The sequence below is a fragment of the Trachymyrmex septentrionalis genome, unplaced genomic scaffold, assembly GCF_001594115.1.
Source record: "Trachymyrmex septentrionalis isolate Tsep2-gDNA-1 unplaced genomic scaffold, Tsep1.0 scaffold9, whole genome shotgun sequence".
Taxonomy (NCBI): domain Eukaryota; kingdom Metazoa; phylum Arthropoda; class Insecta; order Hymenoptera; family Formicidae; genus Trachymyrmex; species Trachymyrmex septentrionalis.
In genome coordinates, this window is record NW_017306091.1 from 539,490 (window position 1) to 567,197 (window position 27,708).

Here is a 27,708-nt window from a genome sequence, read left to right on the forward strand (position 1 = left end):
ATATGTGTGAATTCTGAAATATTCTAAGATTTCTCATTCTATAATTTTGATTTCTGATGAAATTTTATAAAATCTAAAAATGTTTATATTTTTTTAGAAATCATAAACTGAGAAATCTTATAATATTTATATAAATGTTTATGTATGTGTGTATATAGATATATATTATATACATAAATATACATAGTTTACACCGAGTTCTAGTTTACTTCGAGTACTTGATACGCATATTAATTAATAACCCAAGCAGAACAACAAGTTATGACATCAAAATGATATCAAAATGACTCCAAAATGATCATTAAAAGTCATTTTTCAATCATTTGTGATTCATTTTAATGTTATTTTGACATTTTTGTGATTTGCTGTTTTGCTTGAGAACTTTCTATTAAATTATTTTAATTTCGGTAATACATTTAAAAAATGATGTACTAAGTTTGATACAATATGTATCTAGATGATTTATTAAATAACCATATTGTACATACATTTACACGCATCGTCGAAATTAAAATAATTTAATAGAAAGTTAGTTACTGGTTAGTACGCGTACTAAGTGCTCAATGTAAACAAAGTCATATATAAATGTGTGTGTGTTGTAAATGTATATATTCTTAATTGTAAAAATATTTGCCATCATAAACAAATTGTCGTTCTATATGTTTATACATAATCTTAATAATTCACGAATTTATTAATATATATAAAATTAAAAAATTCAAACATTTAGAATTAATTAATAAAAATTAAAATAGCTCTCACGAGATTATACATGGCATGACACTCTGCTACCATTCTATTCTCACCTATGCCGAATTGCGTAATACAAGGATTGGACAACAAGCGTAAGCATATCAAGTAATTCTGTGATTTGCTATATGGAGTGATTTGTTGTATCTTAACTTTTAATACTTGTTCTATGTCTTGTCTGATCTCATACATCAGACATGAATCTTCTCTGGGATATTTATCCAATATAATCTGCATTTTATGTATCATACAATACGTAATTTTATTGGAATAATTATTTCCAAATAACATATGGAAGTCCTTGAGTATTAAAGGATTGATTTCCTGATTGATTATATTAGTTCTTTTAGTACATTTCAGATAGAGCGACTTTGCATTTTCCGATAACTTTTCCACTGACAAAGTATCTTTGTTAACACATTCCGATATTTTTGTACCTAATTCTCGTATATTATTCTCAAGTGTCTCCCTATCATTTACGGCAATATGAGTGTCCACGTTTTTATTAGCTATTATATTTGGATTCAGATGTAATAGCATTTTTTTCGCAGCTTCTTGTTTAGCGAACTTCTTACACTGTCCTGTGCCTCTTTCACATAGTGATCCCAAGCTGACTTTTATAGTAAATGTTTTCATATGAGGTAATCCTTCGTCATAGATAAGTTCGTACCGAATATCTTTCGCTGATATTTGTCGTTGTTGGCAGAACTCCTGTACATAGAATAAAAATTATATTATTCTGATGATTAGTTTTTGAACTGTAATATTTGACAGGTAACTCATGAAACTTACTTGCAACATTCCAATGTAATTATGTTCAACAGTGAACTGTTTATTTGAATTGTATTCTTTTGGAAATGATACACTTGATGTGTTGAAAACTTTTTCAGGATTTTGTGATACGTTGGTAACTATTGGTGAAGTAACTATTTGTGGAGTAACTACTGATGAAGAAATTTTACGATTTGTGGCTAACAGTGACAGCATGTTTCTTGCAGCATTATGTTTGGCTTCTTTTTTTGTACTCCCTGTACCATGTGTTATCAATTCTTTACAAACCACGTTACATATAAATTCCTTCTTGTAATTAATATTGTTTTCGGAAAAATTATAAATAGGCATAAAGCCTCGTTTAACCGAAAGTTCTTGTAACAAATTAATTTCTGACTTGGCCATCTTATAACTGAAAAATACACAAAATATTTTGTTTAAGAAATATAAGATAGTAGCACATCACATTACATAGAAGAATTTGCAATTATATATATTTTTAATATGATTGACTAGTATATTAAATTTAAAATAGATTTATTTAATTAAAAATATAAATATAATTTATAGAAAAAACAACTGTCAAAATCTCGATAAAATTTTATCTGCAATACGAAATAATATTGTTTTATTTTTCACATATAGATTTTTTTTTCCTTTATATACTCGACGAATCTTTCCAGAATGTTCTCTTACCGTTGACGGTATAATGTAGGACATAATTGTTTAACGCAATCTCGATTATTCCACGTCACTATGTTCCTCGTTTATTCGAACGAAATCAGACATTGCGTTCCTCTATTCCGTATTTTATTAGTTCCTTTTTTACACATTTACACAAATATTCGATGAAAAATTTACTGTTAAAATAAAAAAGACTGTAGACTCTAATACTGGCCCTTGTTTTTTCTATTTCTTTCTCAGAGGAAGGGACTTCAAACAGTTCGAACTACTTCGAACTACTTCTTACTAGTATCTGGAACTTCAAATGGTAAAAAATCGAACAATGACTAATTTCTTTATTTCTAGATAAGTTATTCTAGATAAGTTACTGATAACTTTGTCCATGGGATATTTTCTAGATATCTCCAAGATATCTCATTTATGAAATATTTGGGAGATATCCGATAGATAAAATCATCTAGAAATGAACAATTTGGCCATAAGCCCAATGAGATTGAAAATTAAAAGATTGAAGTTTGGTCAATCAGAACAAAAGGAGCCAAAATTTCTTTGTCCTCATTGGTAAAATTTCAATCTTTAATCTTTTATCTTCATTCTCTTTAGTCTGATTCCGACTTAAGAGAAACTTGAAAAAATAATACGACCAATCAGCATCATTTATGTTTAGTGCGTTCATGAAACGCATAATATGATTGGTTACTTATCGACTATCATGAGATAGCGTCCTAAAGCATTTTCTAAACATTTGTTACATATCGAAGCACAGCGATATCGAAGCACAGGAAAGATAAAAGTTACACTACCGAGGCGAGGTAATTATTTTTGATTGGTTGCTTAATATCTGCTAGGAACGCTAAAGAATTTGTCCTTTGGACGACTCGGTATTATCTACGTCATAAAGAAGCTATCAACTGTCAGGGGTCGGGACAGGACAGAAGTTTACTAATACAGTGAGAGCAAAAAATATTTGTACAAGGACTTTTATAAAAAAATCTTATTTGTAGAAAATAAACATTAATTAGTAATTTTATACAATAAATACATTCTGTTCTAACATAAATAACCGATTTCGCATGTATTTCTGATTTTAGAAGCTAAATTTCTCGACTGTATTTAATCATCTGTATTTAATCGACTTTTTAATCATCCAAACAATACAATTTTTAATTTTTGCTTATTTTTTAGATAATATATTTTCTATAATTAATACACATCTTTTTGGTATATATAATTTTAAAAGACATACAGTCTATTTTATTCTTTATGAATAAATTGTTAATTATCCATCGCACAAGGATCGTCAATTAAACGTTGAATCGACATAAAATTAATTGAAATCATTATATCGATATTCATTCGACATCAATTCGATGATTCATTTCTTGCTGGATATGTTGACTTTTAAAAAATAAAATTAAAAAAAAAAAAATTTTCTCTGTATGAATACTTCGTATTTTTTGCACTCAGTGTATGTAAAGTGGCGGAGATCAGGTGGAGACTAGGGTATCGATAATGTAACTTTTTTTCTAGAACGAAACGTGAAAAGTGAAAATTTGTATGTATTGTACATATGTACATATATACATACAAAAAATTTTCACGGTTTCGCCTTGGAAAAAGTTATATGATCGATACTCAGGATTCGAATCCTGGAACGTCCTGATATTTTTCGTGTGTTGTCGCGTTGTCGCTTATTTTTTACAGAATGTAATAATAAGCTAAACGCACCAGTGATCGAACGTGTACATATACGTTGTCGAAAATTTTCACAAACTGAGGAATGACCACATTTCTACATTAATGCCCACAATCCATGCCTTTTCTTTCTCTCGTTCAAGAAGTTCATATGAAGTCGCCAATTCCATTCTCGTCTTCCGAAGGAGAAAATTCTTTGAGAAGATTTAGGACCTCAGCACACAAATAGTCATAACTGACAATGAGTCGTGAAACACAAGGACAAGGAGATGCGTAGTCGACGCACAATATTTTGATCAATTTTTAACTTACGTTCTGCGACATCTTTGTGCTTAGACTTTTTGGTTGACGAGTTAAATTTGAACGGCATTCTGCTTCTTCATATTCCTAGTTTTATTTAAAAAATTTGATTTTCTTTCTGAATTTCTACTAGATCTTGTGGAATTTATCAACTAATATTGTCTCTGCTGCAATCGTCAACCTCAATATTACACCATCTTTTAGAAGAATTCTTCCACGTTGTCACCATTTGCGGAATTCTTCTCACAATAAAGCCATCATTTACTGACAATAAAGCCAATGAATATTTGGAAGTGACTTTTGAATCAACAATCAAAACGAGAATCCTATCCGAATAACTCGATCCTAGAGTCTTGAGAAGCTGTGGTCACATAGGAATATCTTTGACCTCAACGTGCCGATCACGTGATCATTCACTATTTTAATGTCAGGGCCGAATAGAAGAAAGTGTCCTATCTATTTTCCAAAGATATTTGTAGAATTGTTGATGTACGTAAACAAAGTTTATTAATGCCTAGCCATCCGAAGTTACATACATGTAGGAGAAAGCATAAGAAAGAATGGAAAGAAAGCATGAAAAGAAATAAGAAATGAATGAACAAGAAAAATGAAATGAATGAGAAGGAATGGCATGACCAGACGTTTGTGTCCCCGTGCATACATATATACGTTCCTGTCGTTTTGCATTTCATTAGATTCAAAACAAAAGCTGCGCAGTCATGCTTGCGTGAACACGCATTTTTTTCGTGGAGTGTTCCTACTGGTTAACTGTGTTAACTCTAGGATATAAATATTACATTTTATCATACTCTACGTATGGGTTCTGCACCCCAAGAAGGCTGTCACAGAATCTTTCGATCTATATTATGCATGGTATCATCCTTTTGATCGGAAATTCAGGCAAGGACAGATTTATAGAAGAAAAAGAAGTTTATATAAGGTCCTGTCCATTTTATGTAAGTTCTACCTAGTAATAAAATGTTCATTCTGGACTTTAATATCTCTGAAAAATATAATAAAAATTTACAAAGCAATTGTTTTTTGTTTAGTGTAATTCATGAAACTTTTAGAGGAAAGAAACTCATCTGAAATGTTATAATGTTAGTCTCCTGGAGATGCTAAATAATATTTGCGCTTTATTTCGCACTCCACACCAAGAACCTTGCTATTGCCATCGTTTTTTCCATGGGATAAAATTTTGATATTCTAAAAATATTTTTTAATTTAAGAAACTTCTATATGAAAAAGCATTAATTCTATTGCATTATTCTTTTCTTGTGTTAATATAATTTTAAATAAAACGTTTTATTTAAATTAAATAAAAAAATATTTTATTTAAAATTATACATTTAAGTAATCTGTCTCGTGAAAATTTAAATAATAATTTAATATTCAATTTTTTCATATTTGATCTTAAAAAAAAACTTTCGCTTACTGTGTGCCAATGTTTCGACAAATTTCTGGATTCGCCAATGATTGAATGGTATACTTCAACGATGTAAGAAGAGCATGTAAGTTTATACATTATATCGATTTACGCTGAATGTCGAAATGTATTATTTAAGTATCTTTATGGACAGACATAAAGACTCGTTTTCTCTTCTATCAAAAATGCATCTTCTAAACTCTGGATTCTACGATTATTATGCGCATATTTGCATGATGGAAGTAATATATTTCTACCATAAGTATTTGTAGTTGAAGGAAGTTAGGTGATACATGTTTGTATTTTAATTTTTAATTTTTGAAATTTTGAGTAAATTTCTCAATACAGAATACAAGTAAAAACCTTCGCCTTATGGCGATTGATAGAGGAAGGTTCAAAATTTTTTCATCTATAATTTAGAATCTCGCAATACCAATCATTCAGATTAACTGTTTAAAACTTTTATTTTGGATCCAAATGAACTGTTCTTGTATATAATCGAGAGTTAAAAATTAAATGTTGCAATTGCTGAAAGAAAAGAATGATAAAGGAAATAATTGAACAATAATGCCCAATTTTCTGTAAAGCTAATAATAATGAATACAACATTTTTTCTGAGAGCTTTATTGTCACATGAATAACAATAAAACGACTGACATGTCTGGTAGCCGTTAAAGAGCTGCCTATTATAAACGTTTATACAAATTGAATTTCTATTCGATACTATTTGATCACCATCGTGACGCAAGATATATGAGAAAAATGTTAGAAATTGAAAGAAAAATACATACAAAAGCGCCACTATCCCACGCCTTACTTTACAAAAAAGATCTGCTCAGAGTGACATTAGCTCAGTGTGTTTTGTATAAGGGTTGTTTTCGGCTTTCCAGCATCAGATGCGTTTAGGAAGCTAAAGGTATGTCTAAAAATGACAACTTTGTACAACAAAAACCTTCCTCTTATTAAATATCTTATTTAATATATTAAAATCAATAAAAAAAAAGGGAATTTTTCCTTATACCAATATCCATTTTTTGCTCTTATCAGTCATTTAACTAGTTAATAATTAGTGAATAATTAATTAATAACTAATTAATAACTAATTAAATGTTATATATAATTATATAAATCACATTATTACAAATGTGTAATTTAATTAAATATTTTCCAATTCTTTTTGATTAAAAAATGTCAATTCTATCCAAAAATTCCATTCTTTTTGATTAAAATTTCGTCTATATTCTAATTTATAAACTGAATTAGAAGTTATTATTCTCAGAAAAACTCATGCTAACAAACTTTTTCGTTAGAAAAAGTTTACATCATTATTATCATCATTCAACATTATTTCATTCTTTATTAATAATGAAAAAATTTATAAATAAAATAGTATCTCGAAGTAAAATCACATAATAATTGCAACCATTGAGTTCCTGAAACGCATCCTGTTTATGTCGACTATGTTTTACTAAAGTTATATATTTATTTCTATAATGCAGTTCCATTCGGTTTTTACACTCATTGTAATCGTGTGTTTTGAAATGTCTCTTGCACTTCTTCCCTCAATCATTTCGGAATGGCCAACAAAATCGGTCTTTGTTATCTATATTTCAGTAGAAAAAGTACACAGTATGGTACAAGCGATTCTTGCAGTATTGCAAGTTTCAAAGCATTTTTTCAAGAACATATGTTTTATACAAAGGATTCGATATTTGATTCGTTGGAATTTTCAGAACGTTAGGAGCCTTTTGATGATTCATATTGCACATAAGCAACGTTTCCATGATTAAGCGCACTGGCACGGTTTTGGATTATTATTATAATAAATATTTCCGAATAAAATAGCTAAGAATAAAATGACAAAAGTAATTGAGTCTTATTGTGTACTTCGAATATCATTCGAAAGACGGTGGAAGAAAGAGAAGTGATGAAGCATGTTCATAACATGCCAAAACCTTTTGAATAATTGATTGCTTTCAATAAGCGATCTTGCAATTTTTCTATTGTACTGTAATCTGGTAACAGTAACACATTGAAGCATGTGTGTGCTATTGGTAATCTAAAAATATACGTTAATATATGTATATAAATAAATATTTGTATGTATATATGTATATATATATATAAAATTAGTAAAATATAATCAGCGTAATATAAATATTACCTGTCAGAATCAGGACCATGTCGGGCAATGACCATCTTCAGTCTCGAAAGACCGCCGACAGGTACTCGATCGCTACCCGTAGTGAATTGAAGAAGTCTTCGTTGACTTTCTGGTGGTAAGGAATGCGCTACACGCCAAAAGTTACGTACCGCTTTGCTATCCACGGTATAGCCACCTTCGTACTCCGTAGCTGCTTCCAGCTCAGCAAAATCAAATATTTTGCTTCCACAAACGAGCTACGCGTATGTTGAATAATTTCATTAAAATAAATTTGATATAACGTATTCTTTACGCCATATCAACGATTGTACCTGCTCAATCTCTTCAGGTCTGAAGAGTAATGCGAGCGGACTCTCGTCTGAAACCATTTGGAAGCCACGTCTGAAAGCGTTGAATTGTCTCTCCACGGATTTGTTAAGCAAGAAATCCGCATAGAGATCAACAAATTCCTTTTTGTTTTCCTGCGTAACATACAATTCATCACCATTCTCTTTGAGCTCATGGAACGATAACGATCCAAACACGTCTCTATAGAAAAGATGCAGTGAGAAAATACAATAAAATTCTTATCAGTATAATAATTAACTTATCGAAAACATACCTGTAACTCACTCGGAAAGTTTGCATAAATGTCTCCGACATGTCATCTCTCGTATACTCTATTAATTCTTTCATTGTTCGATACAATGTCGGACTCCAATCCTCCAAATCCGGAAAACCGCCTTTCCTGCCTAATAATTTTCTATAGACTACCATTGGAAAACGTACATCCAGAATTACATTGTTATAAATTGCTAAACCAATAACGATGCCTATTAATGTAAACTGTGCGTCACTCTCAAATGATGTTGGATTAAACCATGTCATTTGTGTATCTTCCTAAAATAAAATAGTAATTATATCTTATAAGTTATGAACATACAAAAAAAAGTATTAAGGGGATCTTAAAGTCGTCTGTATTACCGACTAAACCATATAATTTTTGTATAACAATTACTTTTTTCCTCTCTTTTATTGAGATCTTTATCATTTTTTGGCGTTATTCCAATATGGCGTTCTAGAGCTGTTATATCGTGACAATATTTCATATAAAACCTATGCAATCTGTACTTACGAAATAGTAATTCACAGACTAGTAGTTTGCATGAAAAAATAGTGCAGTTCTTAAAATTGCACTTAGACGTCTAAATTAAAACGTAATTGTTATACAAAAATTTATGTGTATGTGTGGCATGCGTGAATAAGATATTGATGTAGTGCTGTGTCAGCGACACGTAAATCATCTGTGTATAAGTGTTGTTTACAATATGATTAGTCATCTTTAGGATCTCCTTAAACACTAAAATAAAATAAAACAAAAATATAAGAGTTACATAAATTTACTTGGTCGTGCAAATTCTTACCTGAGTGGTAAACATGCCAAAATCAGGATTAAATATCTCTTCAACAACTAATTGAAAGAATTCTTTAGATACACCTCCTTCGTCAACACCTTGTTCTCCCTCGAATTCGACAACTAATTGCTTTTTTAAATCGGATGGATTTTCCATCGCCACCATTTCCAATTCCACCAATGCGTCATCTATTAAATGATCTCTTCGTACCTGTTTAAGTTAAAAGCAAAATTTACACTGATTTTTTTTCCGAAGTTAATCATATCATTATTCATCTTCGAATCAACAAACCTTTAATCTGAGATATGGATTAGTTGGTTGCCCGACAACGGTTTGCAAAAAGCTCATACGTCGTTCGCTATACATTCTGATACGATTATCATAATACAAGCCCAAAGTTTTAGTAGCCGGCGTAAGAATAAAAGCATAATTCATAAAGCTAAATTTCTGTGGCTCTTCGCTTTTGTAATAAGCGAAATCTTTGTCCATCTCTATGGCATCGCTAAGTGGCTCATTGTAAAAATCAGTAAATGGTATGAAAGGTTTACGTGCATCCAGTGCAGTAATTCCTAATTCTGTCGCTAATAGATCCTAAAATATATATTGCTCTTTTATTTATCATACGAAATAATGTATACCAAATTAAGCTAATTAACAGAGATGATACCTGAGGGATCTGTCCTGATATTGCTGATCGTGAAGCATTTTTATCGCTACTAGCCGGTTCACTTTCGTCGCTCAAAATTAACTCAGGAGGATCTAATTCACCAGCCAACATACTTGCATAATATAGAATTTTCATAACTTTCGTAGGCGCGGTAATAGTGTCTGCATCTTGCACGCAATAATCACGTGTGAAAGATCCTCCAATTACCTTTAACACGATACCAAATCTTTTATGATCGAGAAATAAATATACTTATTGTTTTAAGACCTAAGCAAGTGAAATAGATGCTATCGATAAAGTCGAGAGAATGTACCTTGACAGTTATGAGTTCTTGAAGTGCTTGCAGAAGGCTTGGAAGTCGCGATTTGCAATGTTTGGCCCATACGCGTGCTAACTTGGCTTGGGCCAATACCGGCACACAGCTCAACGCTTTACACAGCATATGCAGAGCCAATTCCAAATATTCGCTATTTCCAAGCATTGGAATTTCAAAAACAATGAGAAATACATTTAACAAACTATCCATGCTGTCCCAACGTACCATACGAAATACTCTCAGATCTAATTCTATGTCATCCGCTAAAGTGACTAGCGCATTGACGAGAGCTGATTCAAATACCTCACCTAATAAAATGTGGAAAACATATGTATTTAATTTAATTAGAAAGGTATCGATGTTAAAATAGCATTCAAAATCGTATTTATTCATACCTGGCAGAGACCAAAGTGCTTCAAAAGCTCTACGAACCGATGGTAAGTCAACACTAGTATCGTCATTATTAGGAACTGTAGGTGATGGATCACTGCTATCTTCTTCTTTATCTTCTCCCTGTAAAGATCGTACCGCTTCTTTATTCAAATCTGCGGGTGGCCTTAACAAACTGTCTGGTGCTCGTTCAAGAAGTGCCGTCAAAGGAGAATTATTTTTCTCAGTTTTTTGAAAACTGAGACTTAATGCTTTTCCAGAAGAAAACACTTCTCCCAAAGTACGAATTAATAAAGAATATGAATCTTCTGCTTTACATTTTTCTATAATATCCAGAAGCTTAACTTCCGTAAGATATGACTCTTGTTTTCCTAATGAAAAACGAAAGTGTTATTTGCATTAAAATATAATTGGATAGTCTTGCATAATGCCTGATACAATAATTAGATGTTTTGCTTCAAAAATTAAAATTTTACTGAATCAAATAAATACCTTCATCAGAGCTTGTAGAATTAACACTTTTTACAGGTAGACTCTTAGCTAATGACGTTTGTCCAGGCTCTATAGTAGTTCGAGCAACTTTACTGGGTTGTGTACCATCGCACAGTCTTGCTTCTTGCGAGAATAATTGTATCGCTTGTGCGGCTGCTTGATTTGGAGTAAGATTAGTTACCTAGCACAAAACCAAACAAGGTGCACAAAATATTATTTAATTTCTATTATAGTTTGTTGACAATTGGATTTTGAAAGTCATACTTTGCCACTGGAGGCACAATGCTGATTGTCACAATGAGGATTTCCACATCCATCCGTAAGTTGATAAAAGTAACGTTCGATGAGCTTCTTTGCAGCTGCGCGCTTCATGTCGCTGCAAGGGCTCTCAGCTCCTACCCTACAAAAATGATAGTACAACATAAAATATATATAAACTAAATTCTTAATACTTTCTACTGCACGATTATAAATAAATGTACTTTATATTTATAAAATTTTATTGTTCAATATGTTTCTAAAAAAAAAAACATTCAGTTTTTATGTCTGTACAAATGTCATTTCTCATATGTCTATATAAAAATATCTAGTCATCGGATGTTAGAAGATATTTGAAATTAATCAAGCAAGAAAGAAACTATTAAAGAACAAATATCATAGAAGAATTCCCTAATAACTAGAAAAAGATGAAGAGTAATTGAACCGAAATAACAATTAATCTACATTGATAGAAATAAACATAATTCTTAGAATTGGAAAAAAAGATACAAAATAAATTAAAGTTTAAAAAGATTAATCTAACATTGTTAGAAATAGACATAAGACGATCAGTGTCGTTGCACCAAAACAAAAGCGCTAATAATAGACAGCCTCACGATTTCGCGATCTCACATGACGAAAGTAAAGTACGTTGCTGTAAACAAATCTTTTGTAGGAACGAGTGTTTATGAGAGAGACGGAGTAGCGGAGCGGGAAAAGGAGAAATAGGGAGATCGTGCCAAGGAATTGCGAGAGAAAAGACAGAAGGCGGCAAAGAACCTCCACAATGTTTCATGAGAACATCTCGATCCGCCGATCGTATCGATTTTAACACGCGTACGAATCGGAGATGTTCGGAGAACCGAGCGTTTGTTTCTCGATCACATAAACTCTCGGAACAATTCGCTGTCAAACACGCGACGACACGCTACTCCCCGCGAAAAAAGCAAGCGTTTCCTTCTTTCTAATTTTTTTCCTTTTATTTTATTTTTTTCTCTTTTACGGGGCGGACGCTAAAGGACGCAACCAACTCTCGTGACACCTGGAAACGTGATCTTCTCCAGGGTCCCCCTGACTCTTGGCGCTCATAGACCGTAAATCGTCGGAATTTTGCCTGTTTTGCTCGGCACAGGAAGCTGAGCCGTGGCCACCGCGAACTCGTCACCGCACTCCGATCGTCGCGCGCAGAAATTATCGCCGTCTACGCGACACGTCGGGATCCCTGCTACTTGGCAGTTTCGGCACCACAAAAGTTGGACTCCCGCGGAGCGATACGTCGCACAATGCTCGTCTGTGTTCTTTAAATGTCGCGTGTTGACAACGGTCACGTTCTTCACACAGTAGGACAAGGGATACTTTTCAATACGTCAGAAAGACACGGCGCGGGAGGGAAAGAGGAAAGAAGCGGAGGGGAGGGAGAGAGAGAGAGAGAGAGAAAGAGAGAGAGAGAGAGAGAGAGAGAAGGATAGAGTTTAAAGGCAATAGAAAAAAACATAGGGAATGAAAATAACGAAGAACGAAGTACGCAGGATAGAGAAGATAGATGGATGGAAGTGCGGGAGAGAGGAAGAGAGAGCGAGATCGAGAGAAAGAGATTTAAGACGATTTTTAAAGGGAAAATATCGATGTTGATGTCGAGAATCCGAGTGTTTTGGAGGTTAGGAAAATGGACGGCTAAGTTAATCGTCGCGATTTATGCGACGGGGACACGAATTCCAATCGGTTCGCGAAAATCAGAGAATTCGCTCGAGTAAAACAACCACCGCCGTCTTCTTTTGCTTTCTGTGTCTACTGACGTCTATCGTTTGCGATCAGCACCAATGGAGCCACGAGTTATCGCGGTGGTGCACGGCGACTCTCGATCCATCGTGATCGCGCGCGATCGTTGTGACATATCGATTTCACGATTTATCGCGCAATTTAAATTTTGCACACGTATATATTATGACAAATATATGATTACAATTATAACATAATATGATGTATTATATGTTTTTTAATAATTATGTGTATAATTTAAATATATTGTATTTTATTATTATATATTTCTTAAATATATGTATTATATTATTACACATTATTAGGCCCGATTCCACAAATGTAAGAGACTATTTATGTTCTTCTACATCCAAGAATTAGAAGAAGTTAAATAAATAAATTAAATAAATAAGTAAATAAGTTAAAATAAATTAAAACCAGATTAAAGTTAATCTTATACTTGAAAAGTAAAGTAATTCGTTTTAATATATTTTGTGACAAAAAAAATTGTATATTATGTAATTAAAAATTTTATCTTTAACTAGTTGTAATAATCTTTTAAAAATCTGTATATAATTATTGGAATTGTCATTATAATCATTAATATTAACTGTTACGATAATTACAGACAATAGTACAAATAATAACAAAAAATTATATTAAATCTTTGAATTAAGCAAATTATTTATTTTTTATATTAATACTTTATTTTTTTTTCCGTTAAAAATATACATATATTGTTCATAAAATGTGCATATGCGACTTGCATGAATACTCGTATTGTCTTACTACAATATAGGATTGGATCGTTCCATCAGTTCATTGATCCATGGAGACCTTTAATATTTTCTATCGCACTTGAAATTCTCGTAAAAAGATGTGACAGGAAATTACTGTCAGGTCGGATTTGTTTAAACAAGTATCAAATTAATGGAAGAAAAATTTTTTACGTGCGTTGGTGTGAAAGTAATGCATGAAAAGAGATGAATTGCGAGAGTAACAATTCGCACGCAAGAAAGATCTCATTGCTCATTGTTCAGGAGAATAAGCGGGTTCTATTTAATGACAATTACTCATCGGAAATCAATACGTCGACGACTTTCTGCGAGAAATCAGAGTAAATTGTTTTCAGTAACGTTACATAAGGTGATTAATGGAACACAAAATTATGCTGTTTTTTTTAATTGTTATGTACTTTCCTGGTACTTTGGAGTTGCCCAGAATTTATTCAAATAAACAATTAACAATTACAATTTTTAATTAATAGTTGATTATCAGTTTTCTAATTATGATTGTCTCATATATATATATCACCAAAAAACTTAATAAATTCCTCATTTTGCTTCAGAAGGAAATTAAAACTCAACTTTTAACCGCTAAGAAGAGTTTTTAATCTTCTCTTTTATACTTTATTCTCATTATTAGTACTAATGGAAAATGTCTAAGAGGAAGCCTGTAAGTGTCAGTAGAATGTGATTCTACTGACGATGAAATACTTAGCGATCGAAAATCATGTCAAAATCGATGTCAGAAAATCTTGCTTTTTATTTCTATGCCTCCCACGCGATCCCACATGGATAGATGCAAATCCTACATCACTCTCCTTGAGGGTAAACCTGGGCCAATCGTATGATATCGAGAAGATGGCCAAAGTGAGAGAGAGGGTGCAAAGGTTTAGAGCAGAGCAGCTCGCAGGAGCAGTAATATCGATCGATCCGGAATGGAGCTCGACAGGTCTCGGTTTCCTAATGCGGGGGCGAGAAAGAGAGAGAGAGAGAGAGAGAGAGAGAGAGAGAGAGAGAGAGGAGAACGAGAACGAGGAGAGAGTGTCGAGTAGGGTTGAGTTCTCCGAGGAGAGGCAAAGAGGGCATGTAGCAAAAGCTATCCTATAATCAGACAGACAGGCCGGTCAGCTGCCCGGGCACGGATCACTCTCGCGCTACTCGATCAGTCTTTCACATACACTTATCTTTATTCATTCGCCTTTGGCCTTTTTTCTTCTTTTCTTTTCGATCTTATGCTCTTTTTCATTTTCTTCTTATGTTCTTTCTTCCTGTAACTGCAGATCGACCTTGAAAGTATAGTGACAGTGCAAGTCTGACCTTGGCGAGTTACACTGTTAAGTAACTGTGTACTAACAGGTAGGTCAGTACTGTCGGCGGTTATCAACTATATGATAACCGGCGTTGTCCAACCTGTATTCTCGGCATACTTAAACGGATATTGATATGAATGATACGGTTTTGAATGATAAAGACTGATAAGTGTTATTTTAAATCGGGATTCACGGATGACTGATTTGTTCATTTTTATATTAGTCATCGTTCAGTTTTAATGTTAGCCTAAGTGATTCTGTGTCCGAAATTGGGATTAAAAAATGACAAAAGGAATGTAAATTTATAAAGTTAAAGTTGGTGAATCTAAACTTTGACCCAATAGATTGATTTGGAAAAAGTATAGAGCTATCTTTCTTTAATGTTGAAGAGTTTTTGATGTGTTGTTAAATAGATAGAGAAAGATTATAAAAGAGACACATGGTTTTTTATTACATAATTGCATTTTCAATTAACGTGTATGTTTGACATATACAAGCTTTTTTTATTCATTCTTGCATATCTTTTTTTATTGATATTTTTTTTAGTATCTGCATACATTTATTATACCGATATATTCTACGCTAAATTATCAAATATAAACGATATTAAACGTGTAATTATTCGTTATCAGATGCTAATTTAAAAGTCCTACATCAACTATAAAGCAGTTACAATTTGATTACATAATTAATTTTTTGCATTAGATTTCTAAAAAAAAGGTATTTGTACATAAATGTGGTTGAAAAATAAATACTAAGTACATAATCAAATTTTTGCGAGATTCACTCTGGATTTAAAATCTCAATAAACACGCGTAATTTTTTTGTAGTTTATTTTTCTTTGGCGAATAAGACAAAAACACAATTTTTGTTTAATTCAATCAAAGAAAAACGTTTTACCGTTTACATGTGTATGTACCAATTGCGTGATTGAATGAGCATGCATTTATGGAGTGTTAACGCGATAATAACGATTAGAGTATACATAATTATTGTTTAGCAGTGTACAGTAATCTTAAATATAGAGATAAAAAAGGGTGCGAATGTATCGCTCGTAAGAAAGTATTTGCTTTCTTGTAGTCTTTACGATAATTGAAGATAGGCTTTTGTGTTCAATGGTAGATAAATTTAATGAAGCTAAATCAGTAACGTAATCAGTAACAAAATAGTATTCAATGAAAAAACTTGTACACAGGACAAGAAATGGTTGCGTAAAAAGTTCGCTCACCAAAGAAAATTAATAATTTACATTGAATTTTATGAGCGCGACTTGATGACCATGAGAAAACGAAGAAATAATTAATATCACGGAGACCATAAGAGATCATATGTTTAAAGAATGGAAGAAACATCTTCAAGATTACGTCCTTACGTGGACTGGGATGTAAGCAAAGTTCACGTTAACTTAATAAATATTTTTACAGATAGTATATCGCGCGAGACAAGTATATCGTGTAAAAGCGTTTAAAATTGTTAAGTATTATTAAAATATTAAAATATAGTGTCGATTTTTTTTAGAACGAGGATAAATATTCAATAGCAAATAGTCAAGCACCCTTGCAGAGTGGCGAAGACGAACACTCGAAACGCGGAACCTGGACAGGAAAATTCGATTTTCTTTTGTCTCTTTTGGGATATAGCGTAGGCCTCGGAAATGTCTGGAGATTTCCGTATCTTTGCTACTCGAATGGCGGCGGTGCTTTCCTGATACCATTTATCGTGATGCTCATCACTACCGGATGGCCTCTTATGTTCATAGAACTTTCCTTAGGTGATTAAAGAAATCAATGGAACACTTTGAGATTCGTAGTACTATTTGCTCTATCATGTCATATGTATATATGTATACTGTTTTATGTTATTCTGCAGGACAGTACGCTAGTCTCGGACCGGTGGCGGTTTACGAACAGTTTTGTCCTTTGTTTCGTGGCTTAGGATATGGAATGGTTCTCGTTAGTTCCATTGTCATGCTCTATTATAATTTAATCATCGCCTGGACGCTGTATTACATATTTGCTTCAGTCAATGGTAAATAGTAATACGTACGTTAGGATATTCTGTGCATCATCTGATTTATTGATTGATAAAAAAGTAATAAATTTGAACAGCTGTTTATAAATAACACTGTTTGCGAGTAAAGGCATACTAAAAATAGAAACTACTGTTTTGCTCAAAGAATTATTTAAATAAACAAATTGCGCAGGTGGTTGGGAGTTACCCTGGAGTAAATGCGAGAAGAAATGGAGCACTGAGGATTGCTTTATGCCGGACGTTGCCGAGACTTGTGTCTCTCAAAATGCTTCTTATTTCAAAGGAAAATGCCTCAATTCAACTCAAATGACTGCGATGGGTCTGATTATCGAAAATATAACCGGCGCTATCAGAAAACCGCCATCCGAGGAATATTTTCAGTAATAACATATACGTCGTATAGATCGATGTTTTTTAATTGAGCTTTGTTCAATCTATTATTACAGGTCTTGTTAGTTTAATAATTTAATAAGTTTTAATAATTAAAAATTTAATTTTTTTATTGATGAAAAAAATTGTAATTTTAGTTTAAAAGTAATTTGCAATATTATATATTGAATGTATAACTTTCTTCTATCTTCAATGTATATGTTGTGAAGAGTAATAATTTTAAATAAGAAATAAAAGACAGAATATTTCTTTGCGTCTCTAGCAATCATGTCTTGGGGATCAGCAGTGGAATCGAAGAAACTGGATCAATTCGACCGCCTATAGCAATTAGCCTCTTTCTGGCGTGGTTCATTGTGTTTCTTTGTTTGAGCAAAGGCGTGCAAAGCTCAGGCAAAGTCGTATACTTCACCGCTCTTTTTCCGTATGTTGTTCTGGTACGTTCACAATTTTAACGTATGAGATACGATTAGTATATTTTAAATAAATAAATTTCTTTTTTATAGATTGCCCTTTTTATTCGTGGAATTTTACTTCCTGGTGCTAAGGAGGGTATACTTTTCTATCTAACTCCTGATTGGAGGAGACTCACATCCACCAAAGTATGGGGAGATGCTGCCGTTCAGACTTTCTTCGCTTTGAGTCCAGCCTGGGGCGGCCTGATCACTTTGAGTTCTTATAATAAGTTCACCAACAATTGCTACAGAGACTCTTTAATCGTGGCGATAAGTAATATCGCGACTTCCTTTTTTGCCGGCCTGGTGATCTTCTCGGTAATCGGCTTCCTTGCTCACGAGCTCGACGTACCAGTGGCGTCGGTGGTAGATGAAGGCCCTGGATTGGCGTTTATAGTTTATCCAGAGGTGATTATTGATTTTAGAGTTCGATCAAATCAATCTCGCATTTTTTCCCATTGATTTTCAACATCATTCTTGTGTAAAACAGAATAATTAGATAAATACATTTTCTCATCGATTTATACTGGTAGGCGTTCGAGTATATGTTTCAGGATCACCGACGATTCTTTGCATGACTATGCGTAGATTGTAGCTCGTCTGCCGGTCGCACCCATCTGGTCGCTCCTATTCTTCATCATGCTGCTCACTTTGGGCCTTGATTCACAGTTCGCTCTTATGGAGACCGTTACTACAGCAATACTTGATAGTGTTCCGTCATTGAGAAGCTACAAAGTTTGGGTCGTCCTAGGGGTTGCGATGTTCGGATATGCTGGTGGTGTCATTTTCACGACCAACGTAAGTTTAAGTTATCTTTAACAACTTCATTTCATTGATGATAGAATTGATTTTCAATATGTTATTACGAAAACTGTCTTTGTCTCTTTAGGCTGGCATGTATTGGCTGCAATTAATGGACAAGCACGCGGCGAATTCGTCCGTTTTGTTGATCGCCGTAATCGAATGCGTTATTGTGGCATGGGTGTACGGTGCGGATCGCTTTTTGGATGATGTTCAACAGATGATCGGACCTCGAGGTCGTTTATGGAGATTATTCTGGAAATGGATGTGGAAATTCGTCACGCCCGTGGCATTATTCTTTATCCTTTCTTTTAACTGGGTGGTGTACAAGGAGATCAAGTATGGAGCTTACATTTATCCGATATGGGCAGACACATTAGGTTATCTTATTGGTAGACTTCCCGTTCTTGTAATTGTCGGATTATTTATGGTAAGTTGAGACGTTCTCTTCTTAACTGATAACACAACACGTTGACGAATATTATACGAAAAGTTATTAATATAGGATCAGCTGAAGGGACGACGTTGGCGATCATCTTACGATAATGATGATAAAGATGATAACGATGATGAGGATGAGGATGAGGACGACGACGATGAGTTTAACGATAAGGGATGTTGCCAAAAAGCGGAGAAAGAAAAGGGCAAGGATAAGAGAAAGAACATATGGAACCGTATAAAGATATTGATGCAGCCGACATCCAAGTGGAGACCAGCGTCGCAAAATTCTTTCACGCCTTTTAGAACTTTAACGATTCCAATAGGTAACGATTCTTTATTAACTCAAATGACAATGATTTTGAACTTTGAATTATAATGTTTATAATATTAATATCTTGAAGGAGCCTCAGAAGCGTATAATTCGGTGCGAGATACGATTATTTTGATGAACGGTCAGCCGATGGTGCGATCACCCAGCGTCATTCCATCTGCTCAGAAACTCCCCGGACCGTCGATTCTTAAAAATTCTAGCAAAACTGATCTGATTACCTCACAGCAAGTGTGACGCGACGTTCATTTTACGTCCGATGACGATACCTCAATAGAATCATGCTGAAGATATAATATGCCCAACATAAAGTAAGCTTATTTTGACATGAATAAGCATTCTTATAATGTCAACAAATATATTTTATCAATTATGATTGATTAAACAAATTATTTTTTATTATTTGATTCGATTTATATATATATACAAGAAGTATAAAATTTTGAATTTTTATAAACTCGAGTTTTATTAAAAATTATATAACTTTTATTGGGCATGATCTTCACGATCGATTGCATTCAAGAAATTAAAGAAATAATATATTTTTTAACTATACAGTTTACTAATATTTGTAAAAAGATCCTTTATTCTTTTATGACAAATTAAAATTGCAATACTTTGCACTGATAAAGAAGAACATCTATCAAGTAATTTCTTGATATTGACAGCGGAACTTAAATATATTAGATATTAAATTTTTAATGGCGAAGAGATGTTACGAAATGTAAAACTGTCAGTACTTAAAAAAGTTGGAAAGGATTGTAAAAAGTGACATATAGACAGTATTATTATTTTAAAGAGCAAACATTTTATTAAATGTCTACTAAATATAATGAAAGGTATCACATACGAAAAAATTGTTTCACGATAGAAAAATATTTATTTTTGAAAATTGGACCATTTTCATTGTGAAGAAAATATAAATTTCATGTATGTATATACGTGAAAATACGTTTATAATTACATTTCGCAAATAAAACAAAAAAATTAAAGAAAGAAGTAGGCAGTGTGAAAAGATAAAAAGAAGTCGAGATATATACTCGATGTATATATTTCTTGATAATTGTAAATATAAGTGTCTAGAGATATATTGTAGATAGATACTGTGGATACTTCTTGTAGATATAGATTGTCCAAAGAGATTAGATATTAGATATTATAGATACATATCTCTTTGACGTGTAAAGACATTCAGGGAATAAATTAGACATTTTGGATACGATAAAGAAAATGATAACAAGAAGTACCTACAAGGAAAATCGCAAGAGTTTGTAACTTATAGGGAACTATTGTAACTTATTGAGAAGGAAGTATAGACTTATTAATGAGTAATAATTCATAACGGGAAAAATCGCGATCTTTATTTTTATGAAAAGTATTTTTTGAATAATTTTAAGCTGATAATCTAGCAGATGATTTGTATCTCAACTGACATCTTGATAACTTTTTCAAGGAAAACTTGACTCGGGATAAGTGAAAAACTTTGTAAGTAAAAAGAGTGGCCTTCTCTGAAAGAAATTTTGCATATGAAAACACGAATATCTATAATATCTATATGCCAATTATTCCAAGCGTATCTTACTTGGAATAATCTTCACTTTTACTGCGTAATACGCCACGTCAGAAAGTCAGTGTATACTAATCTTTGCACTTTCATTTTGAGTGCAAGATATTTTTGAAATTTTTATCCTGTTTGAATCTTACGAACTAAACGGATCGTCAGTCGCTTAATGCCTAGAAATTAGCAGTTGACAAATTGGATATCAAAAACTTTTATTCATAACGAGAATCAAAAATAACTTCAAAATTAGGAATTCAAAGGCTTTAGTGATAGAGATAATACTTTAGTGATAGAGATAATACTTTAGTGATAGAGATAATAAATGTAAATGACTCGAAAACTAAAGAAATTTATGACGATTTTTAAACCATTGCGAATAATGCACGAATTGTAGAATTGAACGTATATACTGTCACGTATCTTAGCGAGCTTGAAGCAAAAAAAAAAGAGATGAGACAAATTTATTTTAACAAGCCATGTTTTAAGATCGCAAAATTTAAAAGTTAGAGCCAATGTCATACTGTTTCCCTCCTCGGCAAATGTTTCCTCAAGCCAGTTGAATGTCCAATAACTTTAATGTTTTTTGCAGACCATGCACTGGTTAACTAATGTGACGCGACTTCCCACACAATGATAGTAAAAATACCTCACTGTATGAAATAATGACAATTAATATAATGTTTAGTCACTGTTGCTAGTTCTCTTATCGGCCAAGTGAGATGGTTGACTGTTTTAATAATAAGTAAGATTATATAAGAGCAGTAACGCATTACGAATCGTGATAATTTAGTGATGACACGATGGTATCATATCAATATCAAATCAGATAACAATCAACAAATTAATTATTTGTTGATTGTTATTAAAGAGTGAGTGATTGAAGAAATAATTTCTTTTCAAATACGTCACGTTGTGATACTTTGTACCTTTCGATAATATCAAGTAAAAATTTTTCTAAAAATTAAAAGAAATGGATAGAACAACTAAAAGTTTTATTTTGCTGTACAGTCATACTGAAATACTTAAGAATCTGTCATCGCGGTGATGGTTACGATTCTAATGTCGTTACGAACAACCAGTAGAGCGAACAACCAGTACAAATTAATGTATCCTAGTTGCAGCATCTGATAGGAAAAAGATGCTTTCTTTTAGAGGAAGCCTCTTTTCTTCATGAAAGAAAATTAATGGAAAAGGAAATTTTTTTCTCAAAAGTATTTGCAGTAGATCCGCGCAAGGGAAAAGTATTTTTTTACATAAATAACGGTGGCATAAATATTGTCATTAGAACAAATATTTCTGCAAAAAAAATAATTTTATTGTAGAACCAAAGATGATATTTTAGTTGTCTTAATGTAGATGATATTTTAGTAGTCTTAATGTAGAACATGCTGAACGGCGTACAATCAGGATACAATTAATAATGCCTTGAATGAATATATATACAGTATTAGGAGAGAGACTTATACAATATGAAGAAAGATAGAAATGATTATATCGTACATATGTCTTGAATAGATAACAAAGAACATATGTATATATTGACGTACTGCTTCATAATTTAAGTAGTCTGTTTAAAATTAAAAAAAAAACAAATAGAGAGAACTGGATTCTCTCAAAAGATGAAAGTTGTTAACAATAGTTTAGAATAATAATTGCGTGTTAATATATATGTGAGTAATACATATATATCATGTACCCATATAGTACAGAATTTGCAGTAATATCGCTGCATAATAACATTGCAATGTTACTGCAATGTTGCAGCATTGTTGCTGCAACTTTTGTGTTGTAGGGGTATAAAGATATTGAAAAATATCAAATAAATATGTTGTGTTATTATATATGTACATTGGGTTATAAAAAAATATATGTATATGTTACGAACACATCCACAAACATACTTACATATGCATGCGTGTGCATATGTGTAAATGATGTGTAATAAACATATGTTGTGTGTCATCCATAAAGTGTTGATATACATGGCCATTAGATCTCCATTGGCTTTCGTTACAATTGATTTCTAATATGACACCTCCTTCTTCAATTCATACAAACAACATCCCTGAAGGGACCGACAAGGTATAACATTCAAATAACTGGGATTAATTCTACAATCTTTGGCTTTTCACCGTTCCGTTGGATATTTTACAAGAGCTGCGTCGAGAATAATTAAGTCATTCGCCGAAATTAAACTTCATAACCGTTAGTCTTTCAAGCAAAACTTAATCAGTTTAATAATTCCGGAGGCAATTTAATTTTTCACCGATCGATTGAGTAAGCATTTTACTTCTGGACTACTACTTTCGTACGTCTTTCGTTCGCGTCTTGACGTAATTAAATCTTCTTTTAGATCTCTGTCAGACTTTGTCGATAGGCCTTACGAATCGCTCGAAGGTGGTCCGAATACAACTCTGCACCTCGAAACGGTGCCGAGTATCGGTTTCAAGAGTACGAAAAAACCCGCGAAGAACAGCGACGCGAACGTCAAGTCTCTTCCGGTGCTGGTACCACCGGAGTTAAACCACCAATGGGTGTAGATTCCGGTGATGAGGGTAGCCAATAAAAGAATGGTTATGCTGATGCCACCGCAAGCGTGAGCAACCTTGATGAGCACCGGCCTTACGCGCGGATATATCCAAACGGTGTTGTTCGCCAGGACTCCGAAAGCAGCGGTCAGGAAGGATAGTATAATCGTTGTTAAGCCCAGCTGCGAGTGAGTTGTTGCAAAATGGGATCTATTATAGTTGACTTTGTTAACAATGATGATAATAAAACCGATCCCGATTAGGGTCAGGCCAATTGTGTGTAGAATCCAGTGTATTGTCACTCTGTTACGCCTGGGTAGCTTCCAAGCGATGTATGCTTCACCGGAGACGCTGAAGACAGCCTCTGTGATTAGAAGACCGACCTTCGCCACGAGATGGAGAAATATTAAATTTTTATACAATCTTGGAATAAAAAGATTAAACGCTTTGTTTAATCATTAGACTTTAACTGATTATTATTATCGTGATAAAATACATCTATATAACAACACACTAATTGACTAGAAATTAAATTGACTTTCGATTTTTCTGAAATATTCAAGAGGTTTTCTCTTTTCTTTTTTTTCTATACTTACCCCAACAGACATACAAATCGGATGCCAAGAGAAGAAACTGTAGTTTCCAAAGGCAATTACCAAGATATAGATCACCGGGGCCACGAGTAGAAAATGCGTCAGTATTGAGAAGCCGAATGTTATGGCGCTCGGCGGCCCTTTGTTACTTTCGTTGCTCATGTCGAGAAGAAAGCGATGATATTTCTTTGATACCTGACATAATAAAAAGAGATTTTCACTGTTAAATTCATAATGTCAAACTATACTCAATTTGAGTTATCTCGAATTCTATAGATCGCTATTGCTTCTACTCTATATGACATTAATTGAATTAAAACAATGTTGAACAATTTAACTCGAGAAACTGTATTAAATTAGACTCAAATTTAGTTTACTATTTACTAAGATAATATTGCTTACTTTGAAATTTTCCATAGAAATGGATTGATTTACATTTTGACACACGTGGAAGTTAAAAATAGAAAAAAACATACGATTAAATAAGTATTTAAAAATTAATATTAAGCAGCAAGATATTTTAAGATTTCACAAAATATTTTTATAAATTTCTCCTGTCACATTTCACTTAGAATTTATGGATAATATTATTTTACTAAATATTTTATTCCCTGTATCCCACATTCCTATTATATGGGAAGAGGAAAGGTTTTTTGAGAATCGCTGCAGCCAGGGTCCAGAAGAAGTTCAACCCAGCACTGCTGGGTAACCGTAAAGTTCTATGGACGCTGTCTGTCTTTTTACGTAATTCCTTGTAATTATTAAGAAGCTCTGAATGTACGATGCGTGATTCATCTTTAATTGTACAGTGCGATTTCTCGCGTCTTCCAACATATCTATCTTTCAGTCTTGTTATCTTAGTTTACTCGCTTGAGTTTTATATTTGCACATATACGCGATTACTTGATTAAGTATGTATAAATAAAAAAATAAATAAATCATATGCATTTATAAATATAAATGATAAACTTTTTATCACGCATGTATAAAGCTTACTAGTTCTGGAACACACAATATCTCTCATGTTATGTTTTACAGACGTAAGGAAGATATCAAATGATTTCCGTTACAACTGGAATTTATATTTTAAAAAGTAATTTAAAATAATATTTATAATATTATATATATATGATACATACATACTTACTTAAGATGTAATTTGTACGGTGTTAAATTAACAAAAGGAGTTATTTACAAAAAAATACTATTATTTCTTACAATTAAACAAACAACACGCATAAGTATATTGTTTGGTAAGCCAAACGCTATTAACCAAGAAAGATCGAGGCATTAGTTAAGCGATAAAATTCAGACCCTCATAACAATTCGTTTCGTTAATGACTCGATAACCAACGATAAGAAATGCTCGTTGAACAACGACGTAAAAATGTCATTCAATTCAGTATATTGCGGAATGTAAAAGTGCATTTGTATGTGCCCTTGCATTCCAATGATTATGTAAATGTCAAAAATTGCAATAATAATGGCAAAAAAAGCAATTTCTAAAGAATTTCTTTTTAGTAGAATTCTATTTAAAGTATATTAAAATTAACTTTAAATTATTTTTATTTATATTAAATATAAAAAATTCATTAGATTCTTTTTTCAAGAACAAGTTTGCAAATATTATTAAGGATAATAATAAATTTTTCTTTATTAAAAAATATAAATTTTTTGGCATTATAAGGAATAAAAAATCTTTCTCTCTAAAAGGATCAGCATTCATAAAAATTATTTAAAAGCCTTTTGCATCATAATATACTTTATTTTTAAATCAATATCATAAAAAATAAATAACAAATAATATTAAATTAATACATATCTATTAATTATAACAATAATTTTTCACTTTAATTCTATAGCATGTTATCTACAACAAATATTTATCTTGAATTCATACAACAAATATTTATCTCGAATTTACACACAAAATATTTATCTCGAAATGATACATATTTTATATATCTGCGTTTTTCACATTATTTCAATTTGCACTTATTATTTGATGTGACCTTATTGTGAGAAATCTTGTATGTACGCGAGTGTATGTATGTACATATAAAAAGTATCACAAGTATTATTTCAATTATATTCTTTATGCAAATTTAAAGTCAATATTTTAAAAATAAAATTCTACAAGTAATAATTGTTTGTACTTTCCGTTATTAAATATTTATATGATGTATCCTTAATTAATTAATTTTCTATCAATACACTTAATTAATTAATTTTGTGCTAGCAGCGTTAATTAATCAATTAATCATTCAACGTTAATTAAACAACTCTTTTAATATATAATTAACATTAAACGAAGAATATTATATGTTATATGTTTGCTCGTATTTACTAACATGTTTGTAAAATTTCTTTGGTTTGGTGATCAATCACAATTGGAAAATTATCAACTTTGTGACAATAAAGTAATTAAAAACAGATACTCGTGCGAAACATCAAGTATACATAGCGTGATGTTATGTCATTAGTCAATCTAATTAATCTTCTCCCTCTCTCTTTTTTCTAAAATAAGTACTACAATAATAAACAGCAATATATGTACATATATATTATATTCACCATGATGTTTGATACAGTAAGGTGTCACGCTTATGCTACAACAATTCTTACGAGAAAGTCACCAAACGATAATTTGGTTGACTCACCGCGTTGAACACCGTTCGACTGCTACATAAAGTTGTCGCCGGCCTTAAAAGAGGAAGCTTCGTAAAAAAAAGGGACCAAACAGGAACTCTCTCTCTCTCTCTCTCTCTCGAGCCGTTTCGATCAGCGTGGAGCAGCTAATCGAGTAACACACGCGCGCAATCGCGTTCGTGACGTGACTGAGCGTCTGGAATATGGCGATCTAGGCTGTGGATCCATGGATCATTATCGTGGCGTCGCTGGCCGATGAGGAAACATCGCGGCCTTGCAGTGTCGGAGCGTATGGCGTTGCCGGACCAATCGCCTAGATAGAAAACACTTGATGGAATCATAGCTCTCCGCCTTCTGTCCTCGAAACCAAAATTTCCCTGAAATTCTCTTTACTCCCTGATGCCTGAAATTTTCTGGCGAGGCGATCGAATGGAACGGCATCGAATGGGAAAATCGTGGAAAATCACGTTACATGTCGGTCGGGCCCGAAAACGAGGCGGTTCGACGTTGCGGCCTTGGTACGAGCGGCCGCAACGCACGCACACTTTTCGATCGCGTAAGCGCTGGTAAGGCGCAAGTATGCACGCTCCATAAATTTACAAGGCATCCGCATAATGCAGCCAAAGAAAACCGAGAGAGAACTCGCGCGGGAAATGCTTTATAACTCCTCATTATCTGACGTATCTTGAAACTTTTTGCGGAGTTGAAAGGAAGAGAGAGAGAGAGAGAGAGAGAGAGAGAGAGAGAGAGAGAGAGAGAGAGAGAGAGAAACAA

The 27,708-nt window shown here is 32.8% G+C and overlaps 4 protein-coding genes across 18 annotated transcripts; 1 reads left to right on the forward strand and 3 right to left on the reverse strand.

Moving 5' to 3' along the window:
• Positions 1–598: 598 nt before the first annotated feature.
• On the reverse strand, positions 599–4,560 carry LOC108755746 (interferon-inducible double-stranded RNA-dependent protein kinase activator A-like). 7 transcript variants are annotated; one of them, XM_018498966.1, is made up of 4 exons: positions 4,213–4,560; positions 2,218–2,503; positions 1,543–1,933; positions 599–1,461 (listed from the first exon to the last, which is right to left on the reverse strand). In XM_018498966.1, exons 3-4 carry the CDS (start codon positions 1,924–1,926, stop codon positions 733–735), a joined length of 1,113 nt encoding a protein of 370 aa, XP_018354468.1. In that variant the 5' UTR covers positions 1,927–1,933; positions 2,218–2,503; positions 4,213–4,560; the 3' UTR covers positions 599–732. The 7 variants fall into 7 exon arrangements, with proteins under 7 accessions (XP_018354468.1, XP_018354464.1, XP_018354463.1 ...); XM_018498962.1 differs by lacking the exon at positions 2,218–2,503 and adding an exon at positions 3,934–4,076; XM_018498961.1 differs by lacking the exon at positions 2,218–2,503 and adding an exon at positions 3,934–4,135.
• Positions 4,561–7,025: 2,465 nt separating this feature from the next.
• LOC108755990 (ubiquitin-protein ligase E3A) lies at positions 7,026–13,159 on the reverse strand. 8 transcript variants are annotated; one of them, XM_018499509.1, is made up of 12 exons: positions 13,104–13,159; positions 11,314–11,449; positions 11,050–11,230; positions 10,563–10,928; positions 10,165–10,475; positions 9,852–10,058; positions 9,476–9,775; positions 9,194–9,394; positions 8,392–8,669; positions 8,102–8,318; positions 7,791–8,026; positions 7,026–7,685 (listed from the first exon to the last, which is right to left on the reverse strand). In XM_018499509.1, exons 2-12 carry the CDS (start codon positions 11,419–11,421, stop codon positions 7,565–7,567), a joined length of 2,526 nt encoding a protein of 841 aa, XP_018355011.1. In that variant the 5' UTR covers positions 11,422–11,449; positions 13,104–13,159; the 3' UTR covers positions 7,026–7,564. The 8 variants fall into 8 exon arrangements, with proteins under 8 accessions (XP_018355011.1, XP_018355013.1, XP_018355012.1 ...); XM_018499511.1 differs by having other exon boundaries at positions 13,110–13,152; XM_018499510.1 differs by lacking the exon at positions 13,104–13,159 and adding an exon at positions 12,422–13,086.
• Positions 13,160–15,059: 1,900 nt separating this feature from the next.
• LOC108755768 (sodium- and chloride-dependent glycine transporter 1-like) lies at positions 15,060–19,901 on the forward strand. Its single transcript, XM_018499002.1, has 11 exons — positions 15,060–15,206; positions 16,356–16,544; positions 16,679–16,931; positions 17,030–17,188; positions 17,364–17,571; positions 17,844–18,015; positions 18,085–18,441; positions 18,622–18,831; positions 18,923–19,264; positions 19,340–19,598; positions 19,677–19,901. The coding sequence occupies exons 2-11, from the start codon at positions 16,500–16,502 to the stop codon at positions 19,838–19,840; spliced, it is 2,169 nt and encodes a 722-aa protein (XP_018354504.1). The 5' UTR covers positions 15,060–15,206; positions 16,356–16,499; the 3' UTR covers positions 19,841–19,901.
• A 716-nt stretch (positions 19,902–20,617) lies between these two features.
• LOC108756017 (cytochrome b561 domain-containing protein 2-like) lies at positions 20,618–27,141 on the reverse strand. Of its 2 annotated transcripts, none has more exons than XM_018499561.1 (3): positions 26,946–27,141; positions 24,289–24,480; positions 20,618–24,075 (listed from the first exon to the last, which is right to left on the reverse strand). In XM_018499561.1, exons 2-3 carry the CDS (start codon positions 24,445–24,447, stop codon positions 23,545–23,547), a joined length of 690 nt encoding a protein of 229 aa, XP_018355063.1. In that variant the 5' UTR covers positions 24,448–24,480; positions 26,946–27,141; the 3' UTR covers positions 20,618–23,544. The 2 variants fall into 2 exon arrangements, with proteins under 2 accessions (XP_018355063.1, XP_018355061.1); XM_018499559.1 differs by having other exon boundaries at positions 26,860–27,141.
• Positions 27,142–27,708: the final 567 nt, after the last annotated feature.